Below are 26170 nucleotides of genomic sequence, written 5' to 3'. Positions count from 1 at the left end.
AGAATGGGGGGGGCAAGGTCATGTGATTACTAGGATGGGGAAGGGGGCGAGGTCATGTGATTACTAGGATGGGGGCAAGGCCATGTGATTACTAGGATGGGGAAGGGGGCGAGGTCATGTGATTACTAGGATGGGGGCAAGGTCATGTGATTACTAGGATGGGGAAGGGGGCGAGGTCATGTGATTACTAGGATGGGGAAGGGGGCGAGGTCATGTGATTACTAGAATGGGGAAGGGGGCGAGGTCATGTGATTACTAGGATGGGGTAGGGGGCGAGGTCATGTGATTACTAGGATGGGGAAGGGGGCGAGGTCATGTGATTACTAGGATGGGGAAGGGGGCGAGGTCATGTGATTACTAGGATGGGGAAGGGGGCGAGGTCATGTGATTACTAGAATGGGGAAGGGGGCGAGGTCATGTGATTACTAGGATGGGGTAGGGGGCGAGGTCATGTGATTACTAGGATGGGGAAGGGGGCGAGGTCATGTGATTACTAGGATGGGGAAGGGGGCGAGGTCATGTGATTACTAGGATGGGGAAGGGGGCGAGGTCATGCAATTACTAGGATGGGGAAGGGGGCGAGGTCATGTGATTACTAGGATGGGGAAGGGGCCGAGGTCATGTGATTACTAGGATGGGGAAGGGGGCGAGGTCATGTGATTACTAGGATGGGGAAGGGGGCGAGGTCATGTAATTACTAGGATGGGGATGGGGACGAGGTCATGTGATTACTAGGATGGGGAAGGGGGTGAGGTCATGTGATTACTAGGATGGGGAAGGGGGCGAGGTCATGTGATTACTAGGATGGGGAAGGGGGCGAGGTCATGCAATTACTAGGATGGGGAAGGGGGCGAGGTCATGTGATTACTAGGATGGGGAAGGGGACGAGGTCATGTGATTACTAGGATGGGGAAGGGGACGAGATCATGTGATTACTAGGATGAGGAAGGGGGCAAGGTCATGTGATTACTAGGATGTGGGAAGGGGGTGAGGTCATGTGATTACTAGGATGAGGAAGGGGGCGAGGTCATGTGATTACTAGGATGGGGAAGGGGGTGAGGTCATGTGATTACTAGGATGGGGAAGGGGGCGAGGTCATGTGATTACTAGGATGGGGAAGGGGGCGAGGTCATGTGATTACTAGGATGGGGAATGGGGCGAGGTCATGTGATTACTAGGATGGGGAAGGGGGCGAGGTCATGTGATTACTAGGATGAGGAAGGGGGCGAGGTCATGTGATTACTAGGATGGGGAAGGGGGCGAGGTCATGTGATTACTAGGATGGGGAAGGGGGCGAGGTCATGTGATTACTAGGATGGGGAAGGGGGCGAGGTCATGTGATTACTAGGATGGGGAAGGGGGCGAGGTCATGTGATTACTAGGATGGGGAAGGGGGCGAGGTCATGTGATTACTAGGATGGGGAATGGGGCGAGGTCATGTGATTACTAGGATGGGGAAGGAGGCGAGGTCATGTGATTACTAGGATGTGGGAAGGGGGTTAGGTCATGTGATTACTAGGATGAGGAAGGGGGCGAGGTCATGTGATTACTAGGATGGGGAAGGGGGCGAGGTCATGTGATTACTAGGGTGGGGAAGGGGGCAAGGTCATGTGATTACTAGGATGGTTTCTACAAAAATCTCTGAAATAAGTCTTTCGCCACTTGGAGTATCTTGGCGCATAATGGGAGTATCTTGGTGAGCAGTGGAAGAGGCAGGTAGTAGTGAGGGGCCCCAGGATAACTTTTGCATTGGGGCCCACAAACTTCAAGATACACCTCTGGTAGAGACGCTTATTTGAAGACCAGGACTGAGAACAAGGATGGTATCTGCTCCACATACCTGCTTTATTCACCGCCTGTAGTTTCAGGTGCCATAAATGTACATTTCTTTGCTGTACTGCACTCGTGTAATCATAACAGAAACAGATCACAAACTGCTGGAAGAAGGCTGCTTCTGCAGGAGTTACGGTAAGCCTTGCCTTATTACCCTGCTATACAAAGTTATTCCAGAAAGTCAACTGGAGGGATTCCAGGTACTTGCCTCATTGCCAGTCCTGTTCTGCTGACGTTCTGCTTTTACACTTTATAATGCAGACCACAGACAAGCTCAATGTAAACTGATAAAGACTCACTAATAAATAGTGTTGAGCAGAATATGCCATATTCGATTTCGCGATATATCTCGAATATATATTCGAATATTCGAGATATATTCGCTAAATTCGAATATTCGTGATATTTTATCGAAAGTAAATGATTGCGATTTTTCGCTATTGCGAATGCGAAAATAATTGCGATTTTTTGATAACTGCGGTAGGAGCACTCTGATTGGCTCAGAATATTCGTGATATTTTATCGAAATATCGCAACATGCGAATGCGATATTTATTGCGCAATTTCGAGAAATGCTGGAGGAGCGCTCTGATTGGCTCAGAATATTCGTGATATTTTATCGAAATATCGCAACATGCGAATGCGATATTTATTGCGCAATTTCGAGAAATGCTGTAGGAGCACTCTGATTGGCTCAGAATATTCGTGATATTTTACAATACAAAATAATTGCGAATATTCGGCAAATGCGGAAGGAGCACTCTGATTGGCTCAGAATATTCTTGATATTTTACAATACAAAATAATTGCGAATATTCGGCAAATGCAGAAGGAGCACTCTGATTGGCTCAGAATATTCTTGATATTTTACAATACAAAATAATTGCGAATATTCGGCAAATGCAGAAGGAGCACTCTGATTGGCTCAGAATATTCTTGATATTTTACAATACAAAATAATTGCGAATATTCGGCAAATGCGGAAGGAGCACTCTGATTGGCTCAGAATATTCTTGATATTTTACAATAGAAAATAAAAAGTGTTTTGCATTGGTGGTGATTCTTTACTCTATCCATCTGTCACAGCCGTTTGTCAATCAAACACCTTGAAGATTGAACACGTTCATGCTGCATGCTTTGGACTTTTTTTCACTTCACATATCAAAGACATTTTTATGAAAGATTATTTTTCTATTATTGGGACTATATTTCTTTATATATTTGTTTCACTGTGTATTTCACAAGTTATTTGCGCTTGCTTATTTTATAATTTGCCCACATGTCTTGTCACTAGACATATTTTTTATTCTTGTAGAGCGACTCCATTTTCTGTCTTGTATTAATTTATGTTGTATAACATTTTTGAGTTGCTGCTGTATTCTCCCCTTTTTTAAGGTATGCGCAATTTTTTCCTTCTTACAAAAAATAATAATATCAAACATACAAATATTCATAACATACACATACACAAAGCCCCCCCCCCTTTTGCATCAGAGACAATCAGAGTTCTCCTACCACAGTTATCGAAAATTCGCAATCATTTTCGCATTCGCAATAGCGAAAAATCGCAATTTTTTTTTTTTCAATTTGGCAACATAATAGGATCGCCTCAGCTTAGCTACTCGGCCCAGGGTCTCTAATCATACCAGCAATGCTTTTAGACGTCGATAGGATGTGATCTGTTTTAAAAATCAAATTGAAAAAATGCGAATATTCGGAATTGCGAATATTCACCGCGAAATTCGAAATATAGCGCGATTTCTCGAATATGCTATATTCGAGTCGAATATTCGCAATGCGAATATTCGTGAGCAACACTACTAATAAACAGTTGGATGAATAAAGCATTACTGTGTTACCTTATTCAGCAGAAAGTATAGCAAGTAACAAGCATATACCGTATGTCTACTCTACCCCAAGTATAAAATAATTATGTAAGTTGGGCTTTTTTTTCAGCAGGAATGTGGGGGAACGCAGTTCCAGTACCTCTGGCACTTAATGTAAGAAATAGCAATGGGTGCTGGTGTGTGCTGTATGGTCTATTGTCGTTGATGGGGGGGTTCATTTTTGCAGGGGGGTCTACTGTTGGAGAAGGAGTCTTTTGTTCCTGGAGGGGGATATATTTACTGCATTTCTTGTTATCATTAACAAATTCCATACACATTACTTAGCATCTCAAAATGATTCTTGGTTATATAATCTCTAAATGGGGCTGTACTGGGAGGTTGGTAGGGGGTGGAACCGAGGGATAGTGCTCGAAGGTGGGTAGGGGGCGTAGAAAAGGTGTGACTCATAAGGGGGGGGGGGAGTACCTGTACCTATTATCTGAGAAAAAAAGCCCTGTGTAAGTATAAACTATAAGTAAAAATGTAAACATTTTAAAATTTGCATTTATTGTGGGCTCATTACAGATACACAAAATGAAAGAGAGAAATAAAATAGATAGATAGATAGATAGATAGATAGATAGATAGATAGATAGATAGACTGGCACGGGCAGGGAGTGATGTCCGCCGGCCGCCCCGTGATTGTGGTGAGGAGAGGCAGAACGGGTAAACAAGGCATTTCCCTGTTCTGCCTAGTGACATGTCAGGGATCTACTGCTCCCTCTTTCATCGGGAGCAGTGATCGCTGTCATGTCAGTGGTAGCCCATCCCCCCCACAGTTAGAATCACGCCCTAGCAAGGGCGTCGGGAGGGGGTGGCTAGCCGTGGCTGAACCCCAGAATGTGACCTCGTAAAGCGTGAGCCTGAGTCTCATGGTGGCAGGACTGCATTATTAGCCCCGAGCCGCCAAACGAGTGGCGAGCGCTGGGATCGATCTGATCCCAAGCGCCGCCGAACGTAGCCGAGTGTGGCCAAGTGCGGCCGAGTGTGGCCGAGTCCCATAGCAGGTTCACGCCTTCTGGAGCCTGCGCAACGCCTATGATGGACGTCCCACTGGTCCAATGCCACGTATGACGTCCATCATATGCACTGCACTGGCTCCAGAAGGCGGGAATTACAATACGGCCACCGCGCCGGCGCCACATCTCTGCTCGGCGCTGGGGCGGGCCACCGGCGGCTCTCCTCTCCTCAAGGCTCCTTGGCTCTCATCCCCTCCAGCCAGTCTCCTCGGCTCTCTGACGGAATGACTGCCTGCTGCTGTGACACCGCTGAGCTGAGGTAGGTCAAATAGTGTAATAATGTGTATGTAAATGTCAGTGTATGTCAGGTAAGTCAGTGTAGGTATGTCAAGTAGGTCAGTGTAGGTAGATCAGTGTATGTAGGTAACTTCCGTCAGTGCAGGTAGGTCAGTGTATGTAGGTCAGTGTATGTCAGGTAGGTCAGTGTATGTAGGTCACTACCGTCAGTGGCCCGGATTCACGTAGATCTGCGCATCTTTGTGCCGGCGTAGCGCATCTCATATGCGCTACGCTGACGTAACTCTGAGGCCCCATACTCACGAGCAAACATGTCTGCTGAAACTGGCCCGCAGGCCAGTTTCAGCAGACATGTTTGGTCGTGTGTGGGCGCGAGCGGGCCGAATTCCAGCAAACATTTGCCCGCCGGGCCTTTTCCCAGCAGACAAATATTCCTGGACTTGTTTTAAAACAGCCCGCTGGAATCCTGCCCGCTCGGACATGTACGGTCGTCAGTACAGACCTACCGTACATGTCCAGGCGCCCGCCGTCCCTCGCATGCGTCGAATGACTTCGACGCATGCGTGGAAGCATTTTAAAGGCGGGCCGCGCACGTCGCCGCGTCATTGTCGCGGCGACACCGCGTCATCGACGCGGCGACACCGCGGACACGCCCCGCGTATTGTTTACGCGCGGACTTCTGTACGATGGTGTGTACAACCATCGTACAGAAGCCCTCTGGCAGACATGTATGGTGAAAACGGTCCGACGGACCGCTTTCACCATACATGTTTGTCCGTGTGTACCCGGCCTGAGAGGCAAGAGCAGTATTCACAAAGCACTCGCTCCCTACGTTGCGCCAGTGTAACGTAAATTGTCCGGCGTAAGCCCGCCTAATTCAAAGTAGGAAGGTAGTGGGCGTGATACATTTAAATTAACCGTGACCCCATGCAAATGAAGGGCCGAACAAACAGCGCATGCGCCGTCCCGTGGACGCTTCCCAGTGCGCATGCTCAGAATCACGTCGGATAGAATGCCTAAGATACGTCGAATCACTGAACGTAACCTATGCCCAGACCTATTCACGTAGTCCTACGTAAACGACGTAAAAATCTGACGGCTGTTCCGTCGTCCATACCTTTGCATGGGTTGCGCCTCCCTATAGGTGTTCTAACTTTATGCCGGACGTACGCCTTACGTAAACGGCGTATACTCATGCGACGGGCGCAAGTACGTTCGTGAATCGGCGTATCTCGGTCATTTGCATATTCGGCGTGTAAATCAATGGAAGCGCCCCTTGCGGCCAGCGTAAATATGCGCCCAGGCTCCAACGGCGTAGGAGACTTACGCCGGTCGGATGAAGCCACATTTCAGGCGTATCTTGCATTGAGAATCAGGCGCATAGATACGACGGCGCATCCGTGCACTTACGCGGCGTATCAGTAGATACGTCGGCGTAAGTGCTTTAAGAATCCGGGCCAGTGTATGTAGGTCAGGTAGGTCACGTGCTAGCCAAAAAAAAAAAAGTCTGCGTCACATACAAACCATGCCGAAAAATGATCGTGTGTACGCGGCATTACTCCCTGCTGTGTCTCTGGATAGAAAGTGAAGGGAAATTTCCATAATGAACACAGATAACAAAAGTAAAATGAGGTTAAATTGGTCCCTACTCTGTCAAAAACAAAAACAAAAAATGTCTTCAGATGCATTTTAAACAAAGCATTCTATGTGCCCCCCGGCAACCACCGATGTGTAATAATTTCTCTTTGCGCCAACAGATATTTTAAGACCCTGTACAAGAACAGTGGAACAAGACTTGGCATTCTGCTTCGAAATATGCATTTATTTATTTTTTGCCAAAATCATATGAACTGTCTTACCTTTCTTTTTCCACCATGGCCCTTCAGGGATGGAGAAAGATAGATCCTTGAAATCGATGTTCACGGCAGGCCTCCTGGGCAGAGAGGAGAAGCGCTGAGCCTCCGTTAGGTGGTTGTCCACCTTTTTTAAATGTCCATTAAGAAGTGGGGTGTCCTGGCTGTTGGCGCAGTTGGAAACCACTTCATCCAATGACACACATACTGACTTTGGGTCTGACATTGTGGTTGGGATGCCAGCATTCTAAAAAAAAAAGAAGAAAAATAGGAATGAAACCACATTTTATTATCATGTATGGTAATGTGACAAGCAATATTGTAATTGCAGTAATGACATAAAATCCGAATTGAAATGTAAACACTGGGCCGGATTCAGAAAGATTTGTCTATCTATCTGCTGGCGTAACGTATCTGCGATACGTTACGCCGCCGTAAATTAGGGAGCAAGTTCCGTATTCAGAAAGGACTTGCGCCCTATGTTACGGCAGCGTAACATATGTCGTCCGGCGTAAGCCCGCCTAATTCAAATGTGTTTGATGTGGGCGTGTTTTATTCAAATTCACTTTGACCCCACGTATTTGACGTATTTTACGAACGGCGCATGCGCCGTTCGTGAAAAAATCCCAGTGCGCATGCTCGAAATTACGGCGCAAAGCCTCATTGGTTTCGACGTGAACGTAACTTACGCAAAGCAATATTCGCGAATGACTTACGTAAACGACGTAAAATTTTCAAAACTTGGCACGGGAACGACGTCCATACTTAACATTAGCTACGCCTCATATAGCAGGGGTAAGTTAACGCCGGAAAAAGCCTAATGTAAATTACGTAAAAAAATGTGCAGGCCGGACGTACGTTTCTGAATCAGCGTAAATACCTAATTAGCATATTCCTTGCGTAACTATACGGAAGCGCCACCTAGCGGCCAGCGTAAATATGCAACTAAGATACGACGGCGTAAGAGACTTACGCCGGTCGTATCTTAGTCAAATCTATGCGTAACTGATTCTAAGAATCAGGCGCATAGATACGACACAGCACACTCAGAGATACGACGGCGTATCTGGAGATACGCCATCGTATCTCCTACCTGAATCTGGCACACTGTGTTCTAAATCCAACAGAAACCTATGCCAAAATGAACACTGACCCTTATGCTGGATTCAATATACCTGGTGATGGGCCCATTAGGTAAAAAATCAATGGTACAATCCACCAACAATGGACTCTCCCAGTTTCACACTAGAGATGAGCCAACCCATCCAACATATTTGGCCCATGTCTTAAGCCCTGTACACACGATCGGTCCATCCGATGAGAACAGTATGATTGACCGTTTTCATCGGTTAACCGATGAAGCTGACTGATGGTCAGTCGTGCCTACACACCATCGGTTAAAAAAACGATCGTGTCAGAACGCGGTGACGTAAAACACAACGACGTGCTAAAAAAACGAAGTTCAATGCTTCCAAGCATGCGTCGACTTGATTCTGAGCATGCGCAGGTTTTTAACTGATGCTTTTGCATACTAACGATCGGTTTTGACCTATCGGTTAGGCGTCCATCGGTTCAATTTTAGAGCAAGTTCCTATTTTTTTGACCGAAGGATAACTAACCGATGGGGCCCACACACGATCGGTTTGGAACGATGAAAACGGTCCATCAGACCATTCTCATCGGATGGACCGATCGTGTGTACGGGGCCTAAGATTTAGTATACCGTTAATCCCAGAATTTTTGTTCTCTGCTTGGTGGAAAGAGACCTCCAATCATGAGAAGGAATCCTTTGTTGAGGTCGATCAGCAGTGGCAGTTGAGGAGGAAAGATCCCCTTTAAAGTAGAAAGAGTGAACAAGGCCAGCCATGTGAGTTTGCAGTGATGCTCTCTGTTATGGGAGGGATTACGGAGCCAATGATAATGCTTTCTAAAGAGCGTAATGCCGCGTACACATGATCGGAAATTCCGACAAAAATACAGTGGATTTTTTTCCGACGGAATGTTGGCTCAAACTTGTCTTGCATACACACGGTCACACAAATGTTGTCGGAAATTCCGATCGCCAAGAACGTAGTGACGTACAACACTACAACGAGACGAGAAAAATGAAGTTCAATGATTCCGAGCATGCATCTAATTGATTCAGAGCATGCGTGTTTTTTTGTGCGTCGGAATTGCATACAGACGATCAGAATTTCAGAACCAGCTCTCAATTTTTTTGTTGTCGGAAATTCCGACAGAAAATGTCCGATGGGGCCTACACACGGTTGGAATTTCCGACCAAAAGCTCACATCGAACTTGTGTGTACACGGCATAAGAGTTGTACGTGGAGAAAGACTGCTACGCATCAACCAGTTGTTAAACTTGAGTGCCTAACTTACCAAAAAACATGGTGTGTTCTGCCTATGAGAAGTCTTATGTAAAGTTCCTAAGCATGAAAATGTTTCAGCCTTCATTGGTGCAATCAAAAGGAATGTAAAGTGAGTAGCGGCTGAGGATACCATAGAGATCATAGAGATCAGGTTGAGGGTACACAGATGTGTGAGGTATTCGATCTAGAACATAGAGACCAGGTTGAGGGTACAGCGATGTGTGAAGGCTTCAACCTACATCATAGAGACCAGGCTGAGGGTACACAGATGTGTGAAGGCTTCAACCTACATCATAGAGACCAGGCTGAGGGTACACAGATGTGTGAGGGCTTTGACCTACATCATAGAGACCAGGCTGAGGGTACACAGATGTGTGAGGGCTTTGACCTACATCATAGAGACCAGGCTGAGGGTACACAGATGTGTGAGGCCTAGATCATAGAGACCAGGTTGAGTGTACACTAGAGTGACCAGACATCCCTGGTTTCTGGGGACAGTCCCTGGATTGAGGACACTGTCCCCGGACCAAGTCTGTCCCCAGTTTTGTCCCAGGATTAGATTTGAACAGGGGCTGGGGCAATTTCAAAGACAGTCAGTGCAGAGTTAATAAAAAAGAATCTGAATTACACACCCCCGCTCCGCCGCTCCTACTAGCTTAGTTATCTTAGTTATTATCTGTGCCCCTTTCTGATGATAATCTGCTGGTTGGAGGGAATATTTCTTCAGTTTCGGGTGCATGCCCCTCCGCTCGCATGTTCTTCTGCCTTGGCTCAAGTCCCGACCAGCTGGGGCGTGTAGAATTTAAATCAGGCGCGTCCCCGCGCCGAACGAACTGCGCATGCGCCGTCCCTTAAATTTCCCAGCGTGCATTGCTCCAAATGACGTCGCTAGGACGTCATTGGTTTCGACGTGAACGTAAATTACGTTTATCCGTATTTGCGACCGACTTACGCAAACTACGTAAAAAATTAAAAATTCGACCCGGGAACGACGGCCATACTTAACATAGGATACGCCGCATATAGCAGGGGTAACTATCCGCTGGAAAAAGCCGAACGCAAACGACGTAAAAAAAAAGCGCCGGGCGGGCGTTCGTTTCTGAATCGGCGGAAATCCTCATTTGCATATTCGTCGCGTGAAAAAAACGAAACGCCACCTAGCGGCCGGCCTGGAATTGCAGCCTAAGATCCGACGGTGTAAGTCACTTACACCTGTCGGATCTTAGGGAGATCTATGCGGAACCTGATTCTATGAATCAGGCGCCTAGATCCGACCGTCAGAACTCAGAGATACGACGGCGTATCAGGAGATACGCCGTCGTATCTCTATCTGAATCCGGGCCACTGAGTGTAGGAGGAGAAAGAGAATCCACCGCGGAGGATGAAGAGGCAGATTCGGGACTTCCGCATAGCAACAGCTATTTAGGGTAAGTAAAAAAAAAAAAATTTTTTCCATTTTTTTTTTTTACTTTTATTTTAGATTTTTGATGGAAATTTTTTTTTCAGGTGGAACCTCCACTTTAACAGAGGTGAAACAAGTCCTCCTACACAAGTTTATCTGCAGTCTTGTCTTTTGGACATCCCTTCTGCATTTTTTTTATCACAGAGGAGGGGGTGGAGAGCTGCAGTTACAGCTCTTATACACTGTGTGAGAGAGCTGATTGGAGGAAAGGAACACCCCCCCCCCTTCCACACACTGCTCTCCTCCCCATCACAAATGTTACCGTATCTCATGTGTAGGGAAAACTTCTCAGAAGTGACTTATGCCGCGTACACACGATCATTTTTCGGCATGAAAAAAAACTTTGTTTTTCAGCATGTTCAAAAAACGAAGTTTTTCCAACTTCATCATTAAAAACGACGTTGGCCACACACCATCATTTTTTTAAAATGATGAACAAAGCGCGGTGACGTACAAAATGTACGACGGCACTCTGAAGGTGAAGTTCTATTCGCCTTGGGGCTGCTTTAGCTGATTCCTTGTTAGTAAAAGACGATTTGCGCTTTTCTGTCTGTTACAGCGTGATGAATGTGCTTACTCCATTATGAACGGTAGTTTTACCAGAACGAGCGCTCCCATCTCATAACTTGCTTCTGAGCATGCGCGGGTTTAAAACGTCGTTTTAGCCCACACACGATCATTTTTTACAACCCGAAAAACAACATTGTTTAAAATGACGTTTAAAAATGCAGCATGTTCAAAAAAAAATTTTGGCGTTTTTGAGAACCTGAAAAATGATGTGAAGCCCACACACGATCGTTTTAAATGACGTTTTTGAAAAACAATGTTTTCTTCATGCCGAAAAATGATCGTGTGTACGCGGCATTAGTACCGAAATTTTGCCAGCACACATCGTGCCCACACCTGGATTTGTTTTTATAGTGACCCCTTCTGGCCTGCTCCATTATACAACATTCAGATTCTGCGCCAAGTCTCCTAAACCTGCGGCAACTGATACCGGTTAACTCAGCAGAACTTTAATCTTTCTTGTTCAGTTCTTGGTGATCAAATGTCGCTCCGGTGGCACACAAAGAAACCGGAGAGATTTTATTGTCCCAATGAAAAAAAAATACAATAACAGCACTGATGTCAGTAAATCTGGATGAGAATTTCGAGTTAAATCATTACAAAAGGTTGGGATTGCTTCACCCATTGTAATGCAGCAGCCGTGAAAGCAGCCGAGGCATGAAACAGAAGACTGAATGTTCCAGGTCTATTCACGGGGGCTGATCGCCATCATAAAAAGCCAATACAAAACATCCCTGACTGCACTGTGGTGTACGGGATGGCAATCTCAGGCAGACATACAATTTTGTAGAAGAGTAACTGTAAAAATAGTCAAAAAAATCATTTCTTTTATTTGGTAATGTATTCAATACCTTTTATAATGGGGGAAGGGTGCAAGGTCCACACAATACACCAAGGGGATTATTTTACATAAAGTAAGTTATGTAAAAATAACCTGCATATTTTCAGGTTTTTTTCTACATCCCCACAGACTTGTATTATGTAAAGCAGTGGTCCCCAACCTTTTTGGTACCGGGGACCAGTTTCATGGCAGCCAATTATGCCCCTAGCCAGTGCCGGATTTGCTCTCCCTGCCGCCCCAAGGCCAGGTTCCGCCATGTACCCCCCCCCCCCCCCCCCCCAAATCAACGGAGAATGGTAACCGGATGGCAGGGGCGGCACGGTTAGTTCAAATATTTTTTGTTTCTTTTTTTTTTTTACTTTTTTATTACTTTTTTTTTTTATTTGTAGCTTGTCGTTTACTTTTTTTTTGTATACTTTTCTTTTTATATATATATATATATATATATATATATATATATATACATATATATATATAATTCTTTACTTTTTAATTACTTTTTTATTTTATTAATTGGATTATTATTTCTTATTTTTTTTTTCCACCTAACTTTATTGCTATCACACAGGAGAAAACAATTCCCTGTGTGATATCAATTGGAGGTGACAGGTTCTCTTTATTGACCCTGTCACCTCCAAAACAGGAGTCCTAGCACTGTGCTAGAACTCCTGTCACAGCTGAGATGGCAAGAGCACAGCTCACCCCTCTCACTGTGTACATCGGGGGAGGGACAGGAGACGGACTCAGCGGCTAGGGGGAGAACAGAGAGAGGTATGTGGGGGGGGGGGGGGGGGGGGAAGGGAAGGACGGACGGCAGCACACATTTTACAAGTGATTTCGGCAACATCACCACAATCACTTGTTAACGAGCGAGCGGATTTCCCCACACTACATTTAGCCCTGCTAGAAAGGAACTTACCGCCCTTAACTGTATGTTCCGGCCATTGGGGGGGGACTCCATGCCGCTGCCGTCCCTCTGTGCCCTGCCGCCCTGAGGCCTGGCCTCGGTGGCCTTTTGGGAAATCCGGGCCCGCCCCTAGCCCCCCTTCACTCCACAAACTCCTCTTTACATTGTCCACAGACCCCCTTTACATTACAGTTCACCCTTTAAAGAAGTCCTAGGGTGTCCTCTGTTCCATTTCACATCACAGCACCCTTTACCATACAGTGCCCCTTTACAGGTCAGTCCCCTTTACATTAATGTAACGGGGGCTGCACCATAAAAGGGCATGGTGATGTAACAGGGGCTGCACTGTAAAGGAGCACAAAAATCTTATGGGGGCTTCACTGCAAAGGAGCATGAAGATGTGGTGGGGGCTGCACTGTAAAGGGGCACGAAGATGTAACAGGGGCTGCACTGTAAAGGGGCATGGTGATGTAACGGGGCTGCACTGTAAAGGGGCACGAAGATGTAACAGGGGCTGCACTGTAAAGGGGCATGGTGATGTAACGGGGGCTGCACTGTAAAGGAGCACAAAGATGTTATGGGGGCTGCACTGCAAAGGGGCATGAAGATGTAACAGGGGCTGCAATATAAAGGGGCTGCACCGTAAAGGGGCATGAAGATGTAACGGAGCTGCACTGTAAAGGGGTACAAAGATGTTATGGGGGCTGCACTGTAAAGGGGCATGAAGATGTTATGGGGCCTGCACTGTAAAGGGGCATGAAGATGTTATGGGGGCTGCACTGTAAAGGTAAGAAGATGTAATGGGGGGTTGCACTGAAAAGGGGCACAATAATGTAACAGGGGCTGGACTGTAAGGGGCATGGTGATGTAATTGGGGGCTGCACTGTAAAGGGGCACGAAGATGTAACGGGGGCTGCATTGTAAAGGGGCACAAAGATGTAACTGGGGCTGCCCTCTCCAGAGCAGATCTCCAGCTCCTTCCACCCCACAAGACCGCGTTTGCCACTCACCTGCTGCTTTGTCATTGAGCCTGTGTGTCTTCTCCCGGGTCTCCTGCCCTGCCGCCGATGTCATTCTATAGGCAGGGCAGGAGACCCGGGAGAAAACACACAGGCTCAGTGACAAAGCAGCAGGTGAGCGGCAAACGCGGTCTTGTCACCTCCCACTGTGCGGCCCAGCCATAAATAAGTCACAGACTGGTACCAGCCTGCGGCCCGGGGCTCGGGGACCCCTGATGTAAAGAATAAGCCATGTGTAATATTTAACCCCCCCTTTTCTAATTCTGTCTTTACAGCTTGGCAGTGAACTGACATTTCTGCTTTGACAGGGTGAGAATACAAGTGAATAGCAGCACACACACCATCCCTGAGAAGAATGGCCCAGATTCAAGAAGCAATTGCGCCTGTGTAACCATAAGTTACACGGCGCAATTGCTTACTTGCTCCGGTGTAACGAGTGCTCCTGATTCAGGAACCTCGTTACACCGACTGCAGGCTAAAATCTGTGCGGCATAAGGCTCTTATGCCATGCAGATTTTAGGCTACATTCTTGCGTTGGCCGCTAGGGGGCGCTCCCATTGTGATCAGCGTGTAGTATGCAAATTGCATACTACCACTGATTCACAAACTTGCGCGGGCCCTGCGCAAGCCAGGTACGGAGTTTCCGTACGGCAACTTTAGCGCAAGGCTGCCCCTTCTAATAGTAGGGGCAGCCAATGCTAAAGTATAGCCGCCGCTCCCGCGACGTGAAATTTGAATTTCACGTCCTTTGGGTAAGTGATTCGTGAATGGCGCTGGACGCCATTCACGTTCACTTTGAAGCAAATGACGTCCTTGCGACATCATTTGCCGCAATGCACATCGGGAAAGTTTCCCGACGGAGCATGCGCTGTACGCTCGGTGCAGGAGCGCGCCTAATTTAAATGATTCCTGCCCCCGGCGGGATCATTTACATTGCGCGCGCTTACGCCGGGCAATTTTGCCGGCGCGCCCTCGCAATTTACGGAGCTACTGCTCTGTGAATCGAGGGCAGCGCAAAATATTTGCGGGGGCGCAGGGCAAAATTGTTGCCCTACTCCCCCGCAAATATCGCGCAAATGTACCTGAATCTGGGCCAATGACTTTACTGGTATAATGAGTAAAAATTACCATATCCTCCAGCTCATGTTGTGGCCGTATCCATCATATGTGTGGGCGTGTCCATCATATGTGTGGGCGTATCCATCATATGTGTGGGCGTATCCATCATATGTGTGGGCATGTAAAGCCCAGTTCCTTTTTCTTCCTGGTTTTCAGGGAGAGGTGCATGCTGGGCGATTTTTAGGCACAGTAATGCCCAGAGACTCCTGGGAAATGAGTGTCATCATTTCCCAGGAGGCAATGGGGTCTTAGGACAGGAAGTTGAACCACCTAGGACCAGGAACTAGGCAGATTATGAAATCTGCCTAGTAACAGCCAGATAGAAGTGAGTAAAAACATTTTTAAAAAAATACTTTTTTTTTTTTACATTAAAGGCGAGCTGTTAATAGAAAGTTCATTTTTAGGGTGGAACTCCGCTTTAATAGCCTATTAAATTATAACACAAAAAATAAGCTTTTGTTACAGTACTTGTTTTCAGTTATGCAGAGTTCTCTCCAAAGTAGTTCTTTTCTGCCACTAGATGCCCTCAGCATAGGCATGTGCCTGGGCACACCTTAATCACCCCATGCACATTAGCATTATCGCTCTGTGTGCTGGCAAGGAGATGGGAAAGACCTCCCTCCTACTGGAGCTGGCATAAGGAAAGTGATTATACACTTCTCTTACACTGTGCCAGCAGGGAGATCGATGTGCCATGGTCATGTACATGCAAACGTACATACACGTGTGCTTGAGCTTTAAGGTGCACACCCTAATGCAATAGGCTGCATATACTGTATTTATCGGGGTATACCGCGCGCGGGCGTATAACACGCACCCCAACCTTAGAAAGGTAGTTTAAGGAAAAAAATAAAACTTACATTTTTGCCCTGCGTCCATCGGCGGCCTTGTCCGGCGTCCGTCTGCGGCTTCCTTGCGCGGGGTCCGTCCAGCCTTGTGGGTGTCCGTCTGCGGCTTTGGAGGTGTCTGTCTGCGGCCTCCATCCAGGTGTCTGTCTCCGTCCAGCGTGTCCGTCTGCGAGTCCATCCGCACCTTGCCCGGGGTTGCAGCCGGATTTCCGGTGTGTTCGGCTCCTCTTGGCTTGTCTCGGCTTCTCTCGCGTGGCTGCGGGCGGAGCCGAGCGTGGTCGAGCCTAGCCGAGTGAGCAGTACACTCGGCTCGGCTCTAGGCTGCCATGTATTTTTGATACAGAGACAGCGGGGATCGGCATATATCGCGCACTCGCGATTTTGCCCTGATTTTAAAGGACAAAAAGTGCGCGGTATACGCCGATAAATACGGTACCTATGGCCCTCAGTCTGATGGTCAGTATCATTCAACTCCCTTCCTCTAAACCCTGACTGTGTTGAATCCAAACCAACTTGAGACAGGGACAATGAAAGGAGAATCAGTACAAGGATGCGCTCATAAATCTGATCTCTCCTCCTGGTTGGATGCTTCTGCTTTTCCGTTCTCTCCTTTGTATCCACGTGCAACGCCCAGCTCATCGCGCTGATAGATATGGACAAACAGGTATGGGGATGGCTGCTCTGCAGAACGGGATATCTTTATTAGAAACTCAATATATCTTTATTAGAAACTCAAAACAGCGTAAAAAGGCAACCAAATCCCATGGGGAGAAGAGGAAGGGCCAACGTGTTTCGCACTGCTGGAGCTTAATCGTGACATCGTAGCATAATTATGATTAACCGCTAGCAGCACGAAAAGCACAGGCCTTTCCTATTCACCCCTCTGGGATTTGGTTGCCTTTTTATGTTGTTTTAATTTTCTAATAAAGATATCCTGTTTCAGATTGCAGCCATCCATATACCTCTTAGACCAACTAGGAAGTCACCTAAGATGGTACCGGCTTGAAGGGGTTGTAAAGGTACAATTTTTTCCCCTAAATAGCTTCCTTTACCCTAGTGCAGTACTCCTTCACATTCCTCATCCTTCCATTTTGCTTTTAAATGTCCTTATTTCTTCTGAAAAATCCTCACTTCCTGTTCTTCTGTCTGTAACTACACACAGTAATGCAAGGCTTTCTCCCTGGTGTGGAGTGTCATTCTCGCCCCCTCCCTTGGACTACAGGACAGTCAGAACGCCCACTAACACACAGCTCCTTTCTCTATCTGCAACGTACAGTAGGTGAAGCCGATTTTGTGTCAATCTCGCTCTCTTTCTCAGCGAGATTGAGCACCTACGAGCCCCATCGCGGGAGCCAGCGCCGAGCTGGCTTGCCGCGATGGAGACAGAGCCGTCATAGAAGCGACGGGAGATCCGACTTGGATTCCCGCCAATTCTACACGTGTGCGGCGTTTGTTATGAATCCTGAGGGGGAAGTCCCCGCCGGATTTTAAATAAAAATCCGGCATGGGTCCCCCCCCTCAGGAGCATACCGGGCCCTTAGGTCTGTTATGGGTTGTAAGGAGAGCCCCCCTACGCCGAAAAAAACGGCGTAGGGGGTCCCCCTACAATCCATACCAGACCCGTATCCAAAGCACGCTACCCGGCCAGCCAGGAAGGGAGTGGGGACGAGCGAGCGCCCCCCCCCCCTCCTGAGCCGTACCAGGCTGCATGCCCTCAACATGGGGGGGTTGGGTGCTCTGGGGCAGGGGGGCGCACTGCGGCCCCCCCACCTCAGAGCACCCTGTCCCCATGTTGATGAGGACAGGGCCCCTTCCCGACAACCCTGGCCGTTGGTTGTCGGGGTATGCGGGCGGGAGGCTTATCGGAATCTGGGAGCCCCCTTTAATAAGGGGGCCCCCAGATACCGGCCCCCCACCCTAAGTGAATGAGTATGGGGTACATCGTACCCCTACCCATTCACCTGCAAGAAAAGTGGTAAAAACACAAATAAACCACACAGTGTATTAAAATATTTTATTTTTCTGCTCCGGAGGCCGCCCCCTGTCTTCTTTATTAGCTCTTTTACCAGGGGGGGCTTCTTCTTTGACGTCTTCGGGTGGGTGGGGGCCGCCGTCTGGTTCTCTTCCACCGCCGGGGGGGGATGGCTTTTAAAAAAGCCCCCACCCCCCCGGCGGGTTTCCTCCGGCGTCTTCGGCGGGGCTCTTCTTCTTCCGCTATCCCGACGGGTCTTCTCAACTCTCCGGGGTTCTCCTTCTGTCTTCGCCGCTCTCCGTTGTTGACTCGTCGCACCCCGGTTCTTCGTCTCGCAGTCCGGTCCCTTCTTCCGTGCTGTACGTCTTCTTCTGTGCTGTGAGTTCTTCTTCCGCGCTGTGACGTCATGTTCTTCACTTCTCTTCTTCTCCCCATGTTGACTCGCCGGTCCTCCTCGCTGAAATGACGGATACGCGCCTTGCATCGGACCTATATAGGCCTCGCAGTCCCATCATGCTCTGTACCTACCCATGTGATACCTACCCACGTGGGTAGGTATCACATGGGTAGGTACCAGAGCATGATGGGATTGTGAGGCCTATATAGGTCCGATGCAAGGCGCGCATCCGTCATTTCAGCGAGGAGGACCGGCGAGTCAACATGGGGAGAAGAAGAGAAGTGAAGAACATGACGTCACAGCGCGGAAGAAGAACTCACAGCACAGAAGAAGACGTACAGCACGGAAGAAGGGACCGGACTGCGAGACGAAGAACCGGGGTGCGACGAGTCAACAACGGAGAGCGGCGAGACCCCCCGGATAGCGGAGAAGACCCGTCGGGATAGCGGAAGAAGAAGAGCCCCGCCGAAGACGCCGGAGTTAACCCGCCGGGGGGGTGGGGGCTTTTTTAAAAGCCACCCCCCCCGGCGGTGGAAGAGAACCAGACGGCGGCCCCCACCCACCCGAAGACGTCAAAGAAGAAGCCCCCCCTGGTAAAAGAGCTAATAAAGAAGACAGGGGGCGGCCTCCGGAGCAGAAAAATAAAATATTTTAATACACTGTGTGGTTTATTTGTGTTTTTACCACTTTTCTTGCAGGTGAATGGGTAGGGGTACGATGTACCCCATACTCATTCACTTAGGGTGGGGGGCCGGTATCTGGGGGCCCCCTTATTAAAGGGGGCTCCCAGATTCCGATAAGCCTCCCGCCCGCATACCCCGACAACCAACGGCCAGGGTTGTCGGGAAGGGGCCCTGTCCTCATCAACATGGGGACAGGGTGCTCTGAGGTGGGGGGGCCGCAGTGCGCCCCCCTGCCCCAGAGCACCCAACCCCCCCATGTTGAGGGCATGCAGCCTGGTACGGCTCAGGAGGGGGGGGGGCGCTCGCTCGTCCCCACTCCCTTCCTGGCTGGCCGGGGGTAGCGTGCTTTGGATACGGGTCTGGTATGGATTGTAGGGGGACCCCCTACGCCGTTTTTTTCGGCGTAGGGGGGCTCTCCTTACAACCCATAACAGACCTAAGGGTCCGGTATGCTCCTGAGGGGGGGACCAATGCCGGATTTTTATTTAAAATCCGGCGGGGACTTCCCCCTCAGGATTCATAACACGCCGCACACGTGTAGAATTGGCGGGAATCCAAGTCGGATCTCCCGTCGCTTCTATGACGCGCTTGCTGGGATGTGCTGTCACTATTCCAGTGAGTGTGAGATGCCGGCGAGATCTCGGCACCCTGTCGCCGAGAATCAGCGCGACGCTGTCGTGCTAAAAGCACAATATCACAAACACCTACTGTAGAGAGCGTCCTGACTCTCCTGTAGTCCAAGGGATGGGGCAAACTCGACACTCCACACCAGGGAGAAAGCCTGACATTACTGTGTGGAGTTACAGCTTGCAAAAGAAGAGATATAATACCTACCCCTTAGGTGGGCCCTGGCCTTCACTGTCTTCAGGGGCTATGGCTATCAAAGAATCTTCTACACCTGGGAGAGTCAGGTGCATGGTGCCCAACTGTTGTTGTTCCATCTGCTACCCCTACATCGGGAGTGGTCAACTTTCTTGATATGGGGGTCCTCAAGTGCGGCCCCCGATATCACCAAAGGGCCACACTGAGCCAGCAGACATACAACAGGATATAGTCAGATGGTCAGACACTGCAGAAATGGTACAAGAGTTGGTCAGAGGCTGCAGACATGATACCAGAGATGGTCAGAGGCTGCAGACATGATACAAGAGATGGTCAGAGGCTGCAGACATGATACAAGAGATGGTCAGAGGCTGCAGACATGATACAAGAGATGGTCAGCAACTGCAGATATGATACAAGAGATGGTCAGCAACTGCAGACATTATACAAGAGATGGTCAGAGACCGCAGACATGATACAAGAGATGGTCAGAGGCTGAAGACATGATACAAGAGACAGTCAGAGACTGCAGACATGATACAAGAGACGGTCAGAGACCGCAGACATGATACAAGAGATGGTCAGAGACTGCAGAGATGATATAATAGATGGTCAGAGACTGCAGACATGATACAAGAGATGGTCAGAAAGTGCAGACAGGATGCAAGAGATGGTCAGAGGCTGCAGACATGATACAGGAGATGGTCAGCAACTGCAGACATGATACAAGAGATGGTCAGAGACTGCAGACATGATACAAGAGATGGTCAGAGGCTGCAGACATGATACAAGAGACAGTCAGAGACTGCAGACATGATACCAGAGATAGTTAGAGACCGCTGACATGATACAAGAGATGGTCAGAGACCGTAGACATGATACAAGAGATGGTCAGAGGCTGAAGACATGATACAAGAGAAGGTCAGAGGCTGAAGACATGATACAAGAGAAGGTCAGAGGCTGAAGACATGATACAAGAGACGGTCAGAGGCTGAAGACATGATACAAGAGACGGTCAGAGACCGCAGACATGATACAAGAGATGGTCAGAGACTGCAGAGAAGATATAATAGATGGTCAGATACTGCAGACATGATACAAGAGATGGTCAGAGGCTGCAGACATGATACAAGAGATAGTCAGAGGCTGCAGACATGATACAAGAGATGGTCAGAGACTGCAGACATGATACAAGAGATGGTCAGAGAATGCAGACATGATACCAGAGATAGTTAGGGACCGCAGGCATGATACAAGAGATGGTCAGAGACTGCAGACATGATACAAGAGATGGTCAGAGGCTGCAGACATGATACTAGAGACAGTCAGAGACTGCAGACATGATACCAGAGATAGTTAGAGACCGCAGACATGATACAAGAGATGATCAGAGACTTTGCATACAACACAGTAGATGGTCAGAGATTATGGATAAAACACAGGAGATGGTTAGAGACTATGGAAATGCTGCAGGAGTCTGTGAACATGTATAGGAGTTGTTGTAGACTGGAAACTTGCTTCAGAAGACAGTCATAGACCGGAGACATATTACATGAGGCTGCTAGAGATCACGACTATAGCAGGGCAATTGGGAAACGCAGATTAGTGTGTTCAGGGGCCCAGGCAGTCACACAAAAAGTGCCTAAGGGCTGCATGTGGCCCTTTGGTTGAAGGTTGAGGGCCATACATCACTACCCAATCTGAGTATCCATTCATAAATCGGCATGTTACTGCAGCCCTCCTTCACAAGGACAGGTATGTTTGCTGCTATGCGCTTGTACTCTCTCCCTGCCAGAGCTGAAAGGTCATAACTTTGTCAGCCTGTAAGTAGCCTTGTCTGTCCACCAGTCAGTAGATAATTACTGACCGCGCCCCTCCCTCCCCCCTCCCATTCTTTAACCACTTCCTTACTGGGCACTTAAACCCCCTTCCTGCCCAGAGGACTTTTTGCGATTCGGCACTGCGTCGCTTTAACTGACAATTGCGCGGTCGTGCGACGTGGCTCCCAAACAAAATTGACGTCCTTTTTTTCCCACAAATAGAGCTTTCTTTTGGTGGTATTTGATCACCTCTGCGGTTTTTATTTTTTGCGCTATAAACAAAAATAGAGCGACAATTTTGAAAAAAAAAAAAATTTTTTTTACTTGTTGCTATAATAAATAGCTCGATTTTTTTTTACATTTTTTTTTATCCTCAGTCTAGGCCGATACGTATTCTACATATTTTTAGTAAAAAAAAAAAAAAAATTGCAATAAGCGACTGGTTTGCGCAAAAGTTATAGCGCCTACAAAATGAGGGACAGAATTATTATTTTTTATTATTTTTTTTTTACTAGTAATGGCGGCGATCTGCGATTTTTATTGCGACTGCGACATTATGGCGGACACATCGGACACTTTTGACACATTTTTGGCACCATTCACATTTACACTGCGATCAGTGCTATAGAAATGCACTAATTACTGTATAAATGTGACTGGCAGGGAAGGGGTTAACACTAGGGGGTGAGGAAGGGGTTAAATGCATTCCCTATATAGTGTTCTAACTGTGGGGGGAGGGGGGTGACTGGGGAAGGTGACCGATCTGTGTCTCTATGTACAAGAGACACAGATCGGTCTCCTCTCTCCCTGACAGCACCGCTGTCTGTGAGAGCCGGTGTATTGTCCTCAATGTTCCACTGTGGGGGAAGTTCCTTCACTGACTGCGCAGGCGCAAACTTCCCGACGGAAATCCCCGAACCTCGCCCGGCATCCAGGCTCATTCTTTAACATCCCCGTGGATTGGAGGATGTTAAAAAAAGAGCCAGGAGGCCGAGCGAGCGAAGCGAGCCGTTCGAGCGCAGAGAGGACGTGAGGCCGACTGGCCACTTACCTCACAATCCACGTCGCCCTGGATGCCGGCCGCCGTTCGGGGATTTCCGTCAGCAAGTTTGCACCTGCGCAGTGCTTGAAGGAACTTTCCCGATAGCTGGAACCAGCTCAGCGCATCAGTTTGCGCATGCGCTGGAACTTCCAGGACTCCTGGAACCAGCACGGCAGATCACCGGCAATGAGAAATGATCTCATTGCGCCCCAGAGAAGTAGAACCACCCTGCGGCCGTATATAGTCGTACGGCCGTCGGGAAGTGGTTAAAGGTAAATTGATCATTTTATATGAAACATTTGGGATCTCTTTTTGGATGGGATACTTCAGTTTTTTCAGGTGTTTTTCCTCTGTAAATGTTTGTGACCTTACAATCCTCGTCATCCCAGAATACCGAAATCTTCCTGACAAATAATAACAAACCACTTTTGGTGTGAATGTGTTTCTATGTATTGGTATCACTCACCCTCTTATGTACCACAATAGAGAGTTACGTGAAATAATTGTGCTACATAAAATAATAATTATCTCCGCCGGCCATGAGTCTGTATTAATAAATGATGGAAATGATCGTTTCTGGAGAGGGATGATAATGGAATTGGACACAGCTCGTTCCTGGTCGTGCCGAGGCGAAGCGGGGATTTTCTGAAGATCCTGCGCACAGCTGGTTGGACAAATCTGTTTTTGTAATCCTGTCGCTGAACGGTAACCGGGAAATACCGTATATACTCGAGTATAACCCGAGATTTTCAGCACAATTTTTCGTGCTGAAAATGCCCCCCCCCTCGGTTTATACTCGAGTCACCTTTTTGCACCTGATCTCCCGGACTTTGGGGACGCGGTACCAGCCGGCCGTACGTTGCGGCGTACTTGGGAGCAATGCACACTGGGATATGTACACGGACGGCGCATGCGCCGTTCGTAAAAAAAACGTCAATCACGTCAGGTCATCAAACATTAACATAAAACACGCCCCCTCATCCACATTTGAATTACGCGTGCTTACGCCGGCCCCATTTACGCTACACCGCCGTAACTTAGAAGGCAAGTGCTTTGTGAATACAGCACTTGCCTCTCTAACTTACGGTGGCGTAGTGTAAATACGATACGCTGCGCCCCTGTAACTATGCGCGCCCCTACCTGAATCTAGCCCACAGTTTTTTGTTTCAAAATTGTCGCTCTCTATTTTTTGTTAAAAAATAAAAACCGCAGAGGTGATCAAATACCACCAAAATAAATCTCTATTTGTGGGAAAAAATGACATCAATTTTATTTGGGTACAGTGTCGCACAACCGCGCAATTGTTGATGAACTGTGCAATTATCAGTTATCATAAGTAAAGCAGTGCCGTATCACAAAGAATGGCCTGGACGTGAAAGGGGGTAAATCTTCCGGAGGTGAAAATGTTAAATAAGAGATAGTCGAGACCTGTGTGTGTAAGGGACAGCAATGGTCATACAAGGCATGTGGGTGGGAATTCCCATTCTGCACTATAGACAGGTAAGCAGAAGGCATCCAAGGTCAGCAGATTGGCTGCTTCACTACATCAATACCTGGATGGAACTCTGGAGTCCCGGGGACACTCTGCTCAGCAAATGCCTATGAAGATCAAATTTCCAGTCTGATCGAAGTATACCTTTAACCACTTAAGGACCCAGCCTCTTTTTCAGATGTGTTGTTTACAAGTTAAAAACTATGGGCCAGATTCACATAGAATTACGGCGGCGTAACGTATTGCATTTACGTTACACCGCCGCAAGTTTTATGGGCAAGTGCTTGATTCACAAAGCACTTGCCTGTAAACTTGCGGTGGCGTAGCGTAAATCCGTCCGGCGCAAGCCTGCCTAATTCAAATGGGGTGTGTATCATTTAAATTAGGCGCGTTCCCGCGCCGAACGTACTGCGCATGCTCCATTTTGAAATTTCCCGCCGTGCTTTGCGTAAAATGACGTCGCACCAACGTAATTTTTTGAACGGCGACGTGCGTTACGTCCTTTCCTATTCACGGACGACTTACGCAAAAAAAAAAAATGTAAAATTCGACGCGGGAACGACGGCCATACTTTAACATGGCAAGTCTAAATATAAGCCAAGAAATAGCAGCCGTAACTATACGCTGGGAAAAGCCGACTAGCGACGACGTAAGAGAATGCGACAAACGCGCGTACCTTCGTGGATCGCCGTAAACAGCTAATTAGCATTCCCGACACAGAAAACGACGCAAACTCCACCCAGCGGGCGCCAAAGTATTACACCTACGATCCGAAGGCGTACGAAGCCGTACGCCTGCCGGATCGAAGCCTAAAGCCGTCGTATCTTGGTTTGAGGACTCAAACTAAAGATACGACGCTGCAAATTTGAAAATACGCCGACGTATCAGTAGATACGCCGGCGTATTTCATCTGTGAATCTGGCCCTATTTTTTTTTGCTAGGAAATTACTTAGAACCCCCAAACATTATACATATTTTTTTCTTACACCCTAGAGAATAAAATGGCGGTCGTTGCAATCATTTTTGTCACACCGTATTTGTGCAGTGGTCTTACTTTTTTTGGAAAAAATACACTTTTTTAATAAAAAAATAAGACAACAGTAAAGTTAGCCTATTTTTTTTATTTTTTTTAATATTGTGAAAGATAATGTTACACCGAGTAAATTGATACCCAACATGTCACGCTTCAAAATTGCGGCCGCTCGTGGAATACCGACAAACTTTTACCCTTAAAAATCTCCATAGACGTTTAAAAAATTCTACAGGTTGCATGTTTTGAGTTACATAAGAGGTCTAGGGCTAGAATTATTGCTCTCGCTCTAACGATCGCGGCGATACCTCACATGTGTGATTTGAACACCGTTTTCATATGCGGGCGCTGCTTGCGTATGTGTTCGCTTCTGCAGGCAAGCTCGTCAGGATGGGGCACTTTAAAAAAAAATCTTATTTATTTTACTTTATTTTATTTATTTTTACACTGTTTTTAAAAATAAATAAATAATTTGGGTCACTTTTATTCCTATTACAAGAAATGTAAACATCCCTTGTACTAGAAAAAAACATGACAGGTCCTCTTAAATGTGAGATCTGGGGTCAAATAGACCTCACATCTCATATTTAAACTTAAATGAACCATTTATTTCTTACTAGCAAAAACACTAAAACAAAAACCCAAAAAACGATCCCATAGTTTGTAGACGCTATGGGCCAGATTGAGGTACATTGGGCGTATCTCTGCGGCAGCGTAACGTATCCGATTTACGTTACGCCGCCGCAAGTTTTTCAGGCAAGTGCTTTATTCACAAAGCACTTGCCTGTAAAGTTGCGGCGGCGTAGCGTAAATCACCCGGCGGAATTCAAATTCGGCGGGTAGGGGGCGTGTATCATTTAAATGAAGCGCGTCCCCGCGCCAAACGAACTGCGCATGCGCCGTCCGTAAAATATCCTAGTGTGCATTGCTCCAAATGACGTCGCAAGGA

The 26170-nt window shown here is 47.6% G+C and overlaps 1 protein-coding gene across 1 annotated transcript in view; it reads right to left on the bottom strand.

The window, feature by feature from the left end:
* ABCG1 (ATP binding cassette subfamily G member 1) overlaps nt 1-26170 on the bottom strand; it is a 176358-nt gene that overhangs the window by 140248 nt on the left and 9940 nt on the right. The window contains exon 2 of the mRNA XM_040339028.1: nt 6835-7075. Within this exon, the coding sequence (XP_040194962.1) occupies nt 6835-7075 (241 nt within the window). The remainder of the gene's footprint in view (nt 1-6834; nt 7076-26170) is intronic.

The sequence above is a fragment of the Rana temporaria genome, chromosome 2, assembly GCF_905171775.1.
Source record: "Rana temporaria chromosome 2, aRanTem1.1, whole genome shotgun sequence".
Lineage (NCBI taxonomy): Eukaryota > Metazoa > Chordata > Amphibia > Anura > Ranidae > Rana > Rana temporaria.
Note: the sequence above shows the minus strand (reverse complement) of the source record. Positions and strands in the feature narration are given on the sequence as shown.